This window comes from Equus caballus, chromosome 9 (assembly GCF_041296265.1).
Source record: "Equus caballus isolate H_3958 breed thoroughbred chromosome 9, TB-T2T, whole genome shotgun sequence".
In the NCBI taxonomy this organism is placed as follows: domain Eukaryota; kingdom Metazoa; phylum Chordata; class Mammalia; order Perissodactyla; family Equidae; genus Equus; species Equus caballus.
This window is the reverse complement of record NC_091692.1, coordinates 71927082-71940000: the sequence shown is the minus strand read 5'-3', so window position 1 is coordinate 71940000 and position 12919 is coordinate 71927082. Positions and strand designations below refer to the sequence as shown.

General features: G+C 37.6%; 1 protein-coding gene across 7 annotated transcripts in view; it reads left to right on the top strand.

The window, feature by feature from the left end:
- CSMD3 (CUB and Sushi multiple domains 3) overlaps positions 1–12919 on the top strand; it is a 1186048-nt gene that overhangs the window by 772041 nt on the left and 401088 nt on the right. For all 7 annotated transcript variants that reach the window (XM_070221725.1, XM_001915960.5, XM_070221729.1 and 4 more), the window contains one exon: positions 855–1049. In XM_070221725.1, the coding sequence (XP_070077826.1) occupies positions 855–1049 (195 nt within the window). The remainder of the gene's footprint in view (positions 1–854; positions 1050–12919) is intronic.

The window sequence follows — 12919 nt, the reverse complement described above, 5'->3', positions numbered from 1 at the left end:
ATATCTGCTACTTTCTAGGACTGGGCTAAATATACGCCGTGGGAGACACAAGGTAAAATTATATAGTGGCCCTGAACTGAAGAATTCACATTCTCTAGAGAGACATGAAACAAATAATCCAAGGTACAATATGTTGTTGAGAAAAAATTAAAAGCTAGACCTGGGGAAACATTTCAGTGTTGTCTCTATGACCTGAGGCAAGCTACTTAACTTTTTCTGAATCTCAAATTACTCTTGAGAGTGAATGGCCATAATTTGCTCATCAGGCTGTTGTAAATGTTAAATGAGATAGTAACATTTCTAAAGCTCCTATCACAATGCCTAGAACTTAGTAATTGCAAAAACGTTAGCTCTCTTCCCTTTTCCTAGACAGCAGAAACAGACGATCTATTGAAAATTATAAAGAAATTGTAAGACTTTCATACTAGATTAAAACATTTCACTTTAATACTCACAACGAGATTATCTCTCCATTCCAAACACTGAATCACAAGAAAAGTTTGCAATGGGATATAATAAGCCTGCTCTGTGTTCGTATTAATCGGAATTCTGACTAGCTGTTACTGGCCATTTTTGCATAGACTAAACCTAATGGTCTCCAGAAATAAGCAGAAACAATTCTATTTTGAAATCTTGTAATCTTACAGTATAATTCATATTTTAAAACAGTCACATCTGTTACATGTCACAGGCAATCAGTTATCGTCAGAGGAGAGCTTCCAATTTTTTTTAAATAAATAAAGACTTTTCTAGAAATAAACATAAGCTTTTTGAAAATCACTTTTTCTCACTCCAAATACGCAAGGGTCTCTCATAATGCTTGTTTATCTTTTTGTTTGTTTGCTGTTCTCAAGCGTTTGGACATAATGAATGTCCTGATCCTGGAATACCAATCAATGCACGGCGGTTTGGGGACAACTTTCAATTAGGAAGTTCGATTTCAGTTATTTGTGAAGAAGGATTTATTAAAACCCAGGGAACAGAAACAATTACGTGTATTCTTATGGATGGAAAAGTAATGTGGAGTGGACCAATTCCAAGATGTGGAGGTAAGTGCAATGGTCAGTGAAAAATATAACCCCATCATCTTTATGCCCTAGAAACCACAACAGGAAATGCATTGTTTTACCAGGACTGCTGTAATCTTTATCTTAAAATATTATTTAGTATTATACATTAGACATGTATATTTAAGCAATTACACTTTTAATTTTTTATGTGAAAATAATATTTTAGAAACCTTTTAGAAGCTCCCTTTAAAAAGAGCTCTTATTAAAAGATACACATTAATAAACGGTAAATATTGGTTGCATATGCAAATTCTCTTTAGTATACTTCATAGTTATAGTTTAATACACTTTATGGTTTCCATCGATTTTTTTTTAGTATTTTAACTTAATTTTGAAAAATGTGTTTATTATTAATTGCAGTAAATAAAGTTGTGCTGAAGCAGCCATTATTTAAAATGTATAATTTTTGTAGGCATAGTTCTGAACAACTTTTTTTCAGTTTTGATTTGCCCAATAAAATGTAGTCAAGAAAGTTCAGGACAATATATATGCGTATAATATATATACAATGTTTGGAAGTATCTATCTTTGAATATATACTGTTACATAAAGTCACAAATTATATTGGTAAGAAGGAAGGACAATCATTCTTAAAATTAAAATATATCAAGTATATAGTGTATCAACTTAGAATCTATAGGAATGTGTGTGTATTGGTGGGGCACTTTATTTAGAATTGCCACAGTTAGAAATTAACCTTCTGAACTCTGCTTTTCTTCTGCCACTCTAGTGCCTAAAGTTACATATCTATTTTATTAAAAAATATATAGAAGAATTTTTACTAAGAATTAGATGAACTGAAACCACGAAACACCCTTTAACAGATCATCATGTAATGATTAGGCGATCATTTTAAATGGTTTCTTGTTTTTCTTGCTTTCCTGATTTTCTTCTTACCTGTGCCCAAACTGACAATGGAACCTTTGTTTTCTCAATTTCTAGCTGATAAATTGAGAATACTTAATATATACTTTTTGGAAGCATAGCCCATTTAAATAATACAGACGTTACCTATAAATGCTGAGTTTCACTGAGTTGAACGTTTGCATAATGTCTCATGATGAAGTAATCCAGACCTTGCAATTGTTTTCCTGTTACCCCTTCACTTAGCACCTCCCTCCTCTTCAAATTGCTTTCTCAGGGGCCAAACTGGATGACTTCAGTGTTCCTTTTCAAACATCCCTGGCAATGGTTATAACTATGCTATTATGTTTAAAAAACATAATAGAGTTGCACAAAAAAGGACTGAAATAAAAAGGGAAGAATGGAAAGCAGTGTTCAATTTTTTCCATCATACTTTGTCCCTGAGCTCATTCATTCTTTTTACTGTAGTTCCTGACTCAGACTTGGGGAATCAGTCAGGAAAGCCTACCTCAGTATTTGAAGGAAAAGTAGGAGATGAGAGAAATTTTGTTTCAGGTGGAAGAAACAGCACTGGTTCAGTCTGACTGGAGTTTAGGATTGAGGGACAGGGTTTGATGAATGACCAGAGGGGTGCAAAGCATGAAATGCTTTGTAAACAATGCTAAACAGATTCAGATTATCCTGTGGCCAATGGGAAGTCACTTGAGCTCAAAGGTGATATGATCTGAGCTTCTCCCTCCTCTGCACTGGGAGTTGCTTACAGTTCCAGTGACAGACACAGAGACCACCTCCAGGTAATTGTTATCTTGTTGGAGCCTCACTTGCCCAATTAGGGTGTCGGTTGAGGAGCTGCTTGGTGCCTAACTGCATGTGGGGAGGTAAAAATAATTACGTTGACATCAACAAATCACTTTTTGAATCGCTGCTTAGAAAGAGCAATTTTAGTGAAATTTTTCTTTGTGAAAAATGAATGACATTTACTTTTAAAAATAAGTAAAACAAAATATTCGGAAGTCTAATTTGGCACAGGACAAGAGGCCCTCCAGACATCCTAAAAAGAACTTGATGAAGTTTTTCCTGCGTCTGTGAGTGAACTTACATGCAGTTGGCTCGCCTGCCAATTTCTGGATCCAACACCAAGGTGGGAACATCACCAAAGTATAACGTTGGATCCAGGGAAGGCAGAATGAGACTGAGCTGGAAGCAGTCTTACCATGATGCTCCCCAAGTTACCTGCCATATCTCTGGCCATGTTTTGAACCAGTTTCCATGCAATAAAGTAGACTACTGTCAAATGCCCTGTAACTAACTCTGGTGGGTTTGATTTCTTAGACTCAGGTTAAGATTTGTAAAGAGTTTCTTTAGTTTTGCCTCAATTCTATTTAGGTATTAACAGCAAAAGCCTGAGACTAGCTGAGGGAAGCTAATTTTTTCTTTTCCTAAGCTTTTTATTTATTTTTTAATCATTTCCCTCCCTCTTCCATCCCCTAAGCTGCCATACAGCCACTGCCACTTACACAAAGAACTGTGTCTGGGAGCCCACTCTGCCTATCTTCTTCATTCTTTATACCTTCCACATTTTGACAGAAAAGTTCTGTTTATTATTTATTACAGTTTATCTTTTAGGGCACTATCACAGCCTCCTGTATATGCTTAATAATTTAGCTAAAACTTTTTAGTATAATCATATTAAACATTTTATATAGATGAAATATGAATATATATTCTAGTTAGTACAAATAACTTTCCAGTTATATTTCATTGTCTTCACACAAAACATTCCAAAATCAAGTACTTTGTTAAAAGTTGCTTCTGTGTATGGATTGCTGTATGTTAAAATTAGAAAGTAGAAAGGTATTTCTCTTAATCAGACTTTATAGAACAAGGGAAGTCAGTATAAAATGTTTTGATAAGAAAATCCAGGCTTCAACCCACTTAAAGATTGCCTTCTCCCCCCAACTCCCTTCTATCGCAATTGTCTAGAAGTTTAGGCATATAGGCAAATTAGGGATCCACCCATGTTAACCAGTCTTCAACCTTAAAAATGTGCAAAATCTTTGAGAAAAGGTAAAGGAAACTTTTTATCTCCCATGGTCCTTGAATAAGGATTGTTCAGACCAAAAGGGATAAATGAGATCATAATGTGTTGCAGTTCTGTTCCACAGCTGAACTTAGATTCATTTCAGATAGCTTAAATACAATTGTTGAACAGAATTGGGTTATGCATTTCATTCACTGACCTGAAGTTCAGCACTGGTGCATTAACTAAGGATAGATTTAGGCTCTCTTTGTGAAAACTTGAACCTCTTTCTCTAGAATGGATTGATCAAATTTCCTCATGAGGAAGAAAGATTAGATGCTTTTGAAAGTCTTGTGATCATTCAATTTTGCTAATGGAAAACAAAATTCGTTAATTACTATAATCAGCATTGAAATCATGCACTTTGAATTCTACCACTGTGAGCCTCACTCAATTTAGTGACAATCAATGACTCCTTCACCGACACCTAGACTGTAGCCTGGATATAACTGGCTTTATCTAGGGCCAGTCTCTGCATGGTGTCTCCTTCAAAGATACATTCGAAAGCCACGAAGAATAGTGTAGATGGATATCATAGGTCTCCTTTAATGGGCTGAAACAGGGATTTTTATGGTGTGCCACCTAGAAAGCTTTCCAAAAAAGCTCTTTTTTTCTCTCTCTCCACCAGTTTCCCACTCATTGCAGTTGCATAAACACTCTCCCTTTCTTGCCCTGTGGTCCCCTCATGACCCTGCTGCCCTCGCATTCATTTATTTTTCTGTTCCACACAGCCCAAGCACCCTGTTGGGCACTAAATTCAGCCCTCAGGAATTGCAGTTTTCTCATGAGAAACTTCCTCTTTGGAATTCCTTCTTTCCACATGCTTTTCTTTTCACATAATATGACCAAAATTCCTTTCAGGGGACTCGAAGGGCATTGCCAGGCTCACTTGGATCATGTCCTTAAAAGTCCCTTCCACCAGCCTACGTGCTAGGAAGTTTGGAAAGGAGGAGAATGGGGCATGAGATAACTGCATTTGGATTTGTTTCTCTCTTCACCTGTGTGTGTGTCTGTATCTCCTGAAACTTGGGTAAGATGATGCTTTTATTTAATGATTTTTTTCAAGGGAATTGTGGGCAACTGTATTTCTTTTACTTCACCAAGTAATGCAAACTAGAGCCATCCCTGACCCTCAAATCCTGGAATCTTTTTCTGACACAGCAGAATCCCGGAGGGGTTTTAGTCACCAGCATTTTCCTTATGACCAATTTTCCTTATGACCAATACTGACATATAGTAGGCAAATTTTAAGGTCTAATATCTGAACCACTCAGAGAAGTTTACTTATTGAGTTTTGGGAGACCCCCTAGTCTCTGCCCATTTATATTCTGCCTGTCCAAGGGCCAACTCCAAAGGGCTGAGACATACTGGCCTTATTGTCCATACTTCAGATGATCTGAGCCTCATTATTTGGCCTTCTTTCTTCACTGTCTCTTTTTACCATTTTTAATTTAAAGTCTATTTTGTCTGTGACCTTCTTTCTTAAGCACAGCCATAATTAACTCATTTTTCTCAGCTTTGATTTGCTTCACCAGATTCATGAGACCCTTTGTAGTAGGGATTGAGGGTTATTTGGTAAATTGCCTATAAGGCCATTCTGCCATGAACTTGTTACATGCTTCTGGTCCTCTCATCTATTTAAACCTTTTCTTGGAGAGTGTGTGCCTTTAACCATTCCTATGAGTTTACCACATATCCGGAACATGTCATTCCATCATTTGCACTCAGCTCGAATTCATCTCGATATTTATGTCCTCCAGCATGGTGAGGCTGAGTGCCATTAGATGGAAGTTTTGATGAATCTGAGTCTACAAATAGCCTAATGCCCAGTGCTGCAGATCAGGAGTCATATCTCAGATGCTTCCAGGAGCAAAGCAGTAACAGAAATGAATTAGGTGGGTTGAATAAAACAGACTACCCTCCTAAGGAAGAGTTGTGATTTCGCACTTTTTATAGAGACATAGTTGCAGATAAACATTTCTCTGTTTAACAACAACTACAGTAATAATAAATAATATAAGAATGATATTGACAGTTGACAACAGTGTTCCCATTAGCCCATAACAGTCCCTTCCTGCACATTAGAAAAGAAAATTTTTCAGGAGGAAAATGGCTTGAACTAGTGGTTACTAACATCACTTTAATTGGAAATCCAACAGTGGCAACCAATCCCTTGGGGATTATCCTAGGCCAATGAGCAGGTCAGAAGCCATATACCAACCTGTCTCCCTTTTGATAGAGCATCCCAATGTCTCAAGAAATTGGATGTCCTTTGAACTTACCCAAGAACCATATTACAGATAGTTCTTTTATGAAAAAATTTATTGAGTTCCTCTTTTTTTTTGTGAATTTGTGTAACGTGTGTGACACTGCTCAAGTCCAATCTTCTAGCACCTAGAGTCTAGCTAGAACATTGTATCCTGAATTGTGCATTCTCCCTCAGATTGTCATTTCAATCTAAGAGTAGTCTCTACAATGTCCTTTTGACTTTGCATTTATGCTCATGTCTAATTCTTTTTCACCATTTGGCACTACGGTTTTTCTAATAATTTAGCTGCTAATGTGGTATGGTTTGATTCAGGCAGACTCAAAAAATATACCAAAGTTATTCAAGAAGCATTAATAAATAATAGAGACTTTAACTTTGTTTGTCTTTAAGAGTTGGGATGCAAAAGTTTTATACAGTGCAGTAAACAGAAAGCTTTCCAAATATCTTCCTAGGCCACCTCTTCTCCGTCTTCCATTCAAGGTAGCTGTTACATGTAAAAATCATCATCATCATATCATCATCATCGTCATCATCATTTTTTCTCTCATGCTTACACACACAGTCCTGTCATCACTAAGCTGTTCTCTCCCTTCCTATTTTCCCTGTCTCAGTCCCACGTCCTTGTTCACATTTATGTAGCCACTCTCCTCCATATTTAAGCCTCAGATTAACACAAGACCTACTCACTCTACTGTACTCTACCCCTAGGAAAATTTAGTTCATCCCATTCTAATAGTTTTCAGTTGAGATTCTATCTCCTTGGAAGCTTGGTAGATACAATTCTCCACCGCTTTATAAGAAATTATGCATTGGTTTGGGGGAAAAAAAGAGAGAGAGAGAAAGTTTTTGACATCTCTTTTCAAGTTACTCTCTGAGTTGCATTTCTACTTTATAAATGCCTGCTTCTGTATTTGCCAGTAATAAACCAGTCAACGAATCCCAAAAGAACTTGAAAGAGATACCATGCCGTGAGACTTAGAATAAAACAAGAAAGTTCTCTTCCTAAGTGTCAAGCAGTGAACACTAAGTCATCTAGAGTTTTCTGTTTTAAAAAGCAAGACAGTTGGACATAAATTAAGTCTCCTATCTCTGTCGCAGTCACAGAAGGAAACTGTTCCTGGGCATGAAGATTTATTATTCATTGTTGAATGTCATTTTTTTTTAAAAGAAATGCTACTGAACTATACTCATGTAGACTGAAAGATGAGAAGGATTTATTTGCAGACCAAAAATGAGAGTTGGCTTAAAATGTATTCATTATTTTGTTATAAAATCTGAAATGCATTCCATTTACTTTTTGAAATCAGATGTTCCTTAGTAGTTTAAAGTTATAATATTATTTAACTATTCATGGAAAAATAAGTAAAACAAGTCTAAAAATTGTGTGCTTTATTAAATTTTATTTTATTAAATATACTACTCAGGTTCATTTTAGTCTCTTTCTGGTTTTTCTTCATCTCTGTGATCTGTATTTGTGTGTGTTTTGGAGTTAAGTCTTCGATATTTTCTCTTCTTTATTTCCGCTTATTCTATTGGTAATTTTCATCCAGTCTCCAACTTTAAATACATCTATGTGTGGACATCTCTCAAATTTGCATCTCCAGCCTAGTTCTCTGTCCTGAAGTCCAGACTCATATATTCAACTTCCTACTCAACATCTCCACTTGGATGTTTAATAGGCATCTCAACCTTAACCTGTCCAAACCTGATCCGATCTGCTCCCTTTATCACTCCAAATCTGCTACCGTCACAGACTTTCTCCACCATCATTAATAGCGCCCCATTCTTCCAGTAATTCAGGCCAAAACTGTTGGAATAATTCCCGACTCCTTTCTTTTTATCATAGTCATACACAATCCATCAGACAAACCCATTAACTCTACCTCTGAAATATATTCAAAACCCATCTACTTCTTACTTCCTCCACTGCTGTCATCCTGCTCCCAGCTACCATTATCTCTGGCCTTGATTACTGCAACAGCCTCCTAACTGATCTCGCTGTTTCTGCCCTTGCTCCTATTCAATTCTGTAGAAGTGGTTTATTGTTTAGGTCTCCTGTGTCCACAGATTAGTTTCTTATAGTCATTTCTCCTCTGGGACTCAGAGGCTCTGATGCGTTTATGCTATCTGCTTCTTTCCTCCTTTTTACCTGGCTCTCCCATGCCCTTTGCTCTGTAGCTAGCAGTGACCTCTTTGATCTAAAGCAATCCCCTTAACAAAAATGGAAATGGAATATTGGCTTTCTGGATTACATGGTCACGTTCTTGAATATAATTAGGATGTAATACATTCACTGGACTGCTTTATAGATAAAGAGGATTACATTTAATGAAATACATTGGAAGAGTCAGGTGAATGGTATTGGCTCAAAGCTGTTGGTTTAATCAAGATGCTGAGTTAAGACTAACTGACAGAAAAGTTGCCCCTTCCTTGTGGAAACTCATAATGATTTTGGATATAATATCATTGGGGCCTCCATGACAAGAAAAGAATAGGAGCAAAATGCATGACCAATAAGCTATAGAGGCGAATTTTCTTGTTGCTTTGGAATTGGCAACTGAGACCCCAAGCTAAGGAGAAAAAAGCTTCAATATCTTCCTCCATAAAAAAATTGAGGTCCCAAAACCCACTACATGGCTTATTAAGTGGATTCTGACTCATCTCGCTCAATCATAACCTCAGCTATCCCACTCCCAACTTATATAAGCAACAAAAGGAAAGTAAGGGAGATTGAGAAATCTTTCTATGTGTCTATCATCTATCTATCTACCTGTAACAGTTGGAATCAAAAGTTGTTCAGCTTTCCATTTATCTCCCTAAGGGAAGGAGGTTGCCAATCTCCTTCTCTTCAAACCAAGTTGAGGGGAAGAGCTCTGAAAGAATCCCTCACAGAGAATGGAGTTGCTTGTGAAAAAAAGAAACTAGAATCCCCGGGTGGATATCTGATTATACAGTATGCTTGCTGCTCTGCCTTCTATACTGATTGAGCAAGAGAAAGAAAATTGGCAAGAGCTGGCAGATTGAAGAGAGAGAGCTGTCTAGTTCAAATAATTTGGCAAGTCAATGAGGTGAGTTCCCTGTGCATCAAATGAATACCAAAGAAGGTGCCCGGGCTTGGCCATCAGGTGAAGGAAACCCAACAACCAGAGACCATAGCATGTACTTCCAGGGATGGGAGAAGGGTGGTGTCTGGAAAAGTTGAGTTTTTCCTATATCAAGGAATTATGCAGGAAGACAACGCTCCCCAACTCTTGGCCTTTCCAAAGAACTCATTCAGTCTCCTCACGGAGAACAAACGTTTTCCATATCTGACAAATGGAAGGCATCAGGGACCAATCAGAGTTAGTGACGGAAACAGTGAAAGCCAGGAGAGGACTATGACGACATGATCTACCTCATCCTAGCCCTAACACATCACAGGAAAAAGGAACTAAAAGGAAGAGGAAGGAGACAAGTTGAGAATGAGGAGACAACATTGTCTCTGCTACAAGTGCTAAAGTGAATGGAAGAATGAATCAACAAATGCTGGTCTTCCATTAGCACACTTCTCCCCATCTCTCTGGCCATTGCTCAAAGATGCACCTTGGGTGGATGGGTGGAGGGATTAAGGTAAGAGTTTTAAATTGAACTGGACGAAGTTTTTTAATACCGATAGTGATGAGAAAGTTAAAGGATCTGCCCATCATTTCTTTAAGGAGAGGGAGATTTGGCAGTGCATATTAGGGAGTAATTAGGCAGTAATTAGGGGGAAAAAGGCAGTGATTAGGGGGAAAAACACAGTAATTAGGGAAGAAAAAGAAAAGAAATCAATTTCTGGTTTTGTTCCACCAATTTCAGAATGTTCCGTAAAATGCTCAGTGAAGCAAGAACTTCCTTGCCCTCGACTGAGAACTCCCTGCTTAACTATGGCTCACGCTCCTTCCTATTCCTTAAGGGAATATCTGAGAGGATTCCTTGAGTGAATAGGATGGGACTGAAGTCCCTAGAGAACTGTTTGGAGGCAAAACTGGACTTGCATGTCTGATGAATTTTCCCTTTGAGGATAAGGGGTTTTCTCTTGAATATCAATTAGCCTCAAAAGGAAAGGAAATCCTTCTCATTCACAGACACTGCATTCTCTTTGGAGGGAGTTCTTTTGAGGGAGCAATTAGAGTAACAATTTGATGCATGTATCAGAATTTATTTGTGGTCCTCAAAGAGAGAATGTGTGTTCACACATGTAAACATATTTATATCTAAAAATAAACCCCTCTTTTAGTTACATATTTAAGTAGTATTAAATTCCAGGTCTCCTGGAGGACTAACATAGGGGAAACGATTTAGTAGCAAACTGCAGGGTTTTGCTCCTAATCTCTTTGCAGCTAGGTGTGGGGAGAGAGAGTAAGGGATTATGGAAATGGAAGGAGGTCCAGAGCTGTGATTGCTTCTCTGCAATCCTGGCCCTTTAGTTCTTGTTTTTCCTCTTTTTATCCTAGATACAGATCCAACTTGCTTCCCATAACTTTCTTTGAAACATCATCCAGTGTGCTGAGGTTAGAGAGAGCTGGTGGTTACTTACCACACTTATAACCATAAATTATACTTAAAAAAATAAAATAAAATAGGGAAAGAAATGGAACCATCATTGTGTGATAATCTCTGCTGTGGCATCTAGACTTTATCATGCAGAGGTTGGCAGAAAGGCTGTCTATCAGACCAAGTGTTAGAATGTTCTCTTTTTAAATTCACTTATAGCCAAACCCCTGCAATCTAAACCTAGCTCTTTCTGGTTCCCAACTCCCTTCTGAGCACCTAAGTGCCACTTCTCAGATGAAAGAACATCTCCTGCTGTGGAACACTAGAATTCCTTAGCATTTTTATTCAAGAGAATTTTATCTGACTACAGTCTGAAGCACTTTAGACTCTTTCATACAGGTCTTGAAACATACTGGATATTTTGAATTTGTACATTGTACTTAAGGTAACACAGAAATGAGTCAGTACCCCAACTCAAATTATTTATAACATACTTTCTTCAGGTCTTAGAAAAATAAAACTGGATAAATGAACTATATTCTACTTTATATTTATCATTCATGCTCTGTTTAAAAAGGGAGGATTAGAGGCAACAATCTATATTTCACTAACAGCTCCAAATCACCCCTTTATCCCAGGAACCTGAGAGATTATCCAGGAGACTCTTGGAGCTACCGACCAGCCATATCCTCGTAAATTTTGCCAGTGTGGTCTGTGGGCCAACAGAAATAAAATGACCTGAGGGATTGGGGTGGGCGTGAGGGTCTCGTTAACAATGCAGATTTCTGGGTTCACTTTATAACTACTAAAAGTGCATTCTGGGAATATGCATTTTAACAAGTTCTCTAGGTACCCACTAAGATTTGAAATTCTTCGAAAGCGGTAACCTCTGCATAAAACCAAAAGGTCCTCTACTTTGTTTCTCCACTAACTATAAGCTTCAGAAACAAAGAACTACTTGACTTTCCCTCATACACATTAGTATTTCTCACTTCCTGTCTTTGCTCTTTCTGTCCCCCTCCCCCATCTTCTATTTGTTTTTTAATATAAACCCACCTCTGACAAAATCTCCTTCAAGAACTCTTTCCTAGTGCTCCTGGGGTGTTACCTGTCCCTGCCCTCTGTTTCCAGACTGCCTACTCAGCTCAAGCATATACTTATATTGCACGTTAGCTGAGCCTGTCTTCCTTGTAGAAATTCTATGTCTCCTGAGGGCAGATGTAATGTCATATAGTTTTCTTTTTTTAATTTCAGCACCTATCATAGTATCTTGTATATAGCAGAAACTACACAGGTGCTTATTCAGTTAGTGAGTACGTGAATAATGAATAAATTAATATTAGGGAAGTACTTAAAATGAGGTGTTTAGAATCTCAAATTTATATTAAAAATCTTTGGGTTGAATATTCTGTTCCCCTAAATCTTCCATTTCTGTCCTCACTAAACCTATGTTAAAGAAAATAAGATATGCTTAAATAAATGTCTCTCTTGGAAAATTAATGCAATATATCTATCATGGAAGTAGTTCCTAACTTGAAATTTAAAGATTTGAATGTGAATCTTATCTCTACCACTACCTAGATCTGTGTTTCTCATCAAGTCATATGTTTCATGATTTTTTCGTCATCTGCAAAACTGGCATAAGAAAGAAATCAGCATTTTTTATGCTACAAGATTATTAAAAGAATCAAATTAAGTAATGTATTTAAAAGACACTCTAAAACTGGAAAGCATTATGACTGTCTTAGTGTGACAGAAATGGCTCACGGCTTCCCTTTCAGCTGCGCTACCCCATTCACTATACAGAGTTGTAGGAGGGAAATAGCTACGCACTGAGAGACCATTTCACAGCCTCCTTCGCAGTTAGGTATGGCCACGTGAGTAGGCAGAAGTAAGGTAAATGACTTCCAAGCCATGGTCCATAAAAAGCATACACAGAGTGGCCCTCCATGCTCTGTTTCCTTTCCTACCAGGTGAAATGCAAATGATCCCCAAGGCAACCTAGTGAGTCACATGGTGAAAATGGCCAAGGCTTTGTTATCCTGGGTCTTGAGAGACTATGAGAAGGAAGGCTATTCTGCCAATAGGTTTACTTCCTTGTACTGTTACATGAGTGTGTCA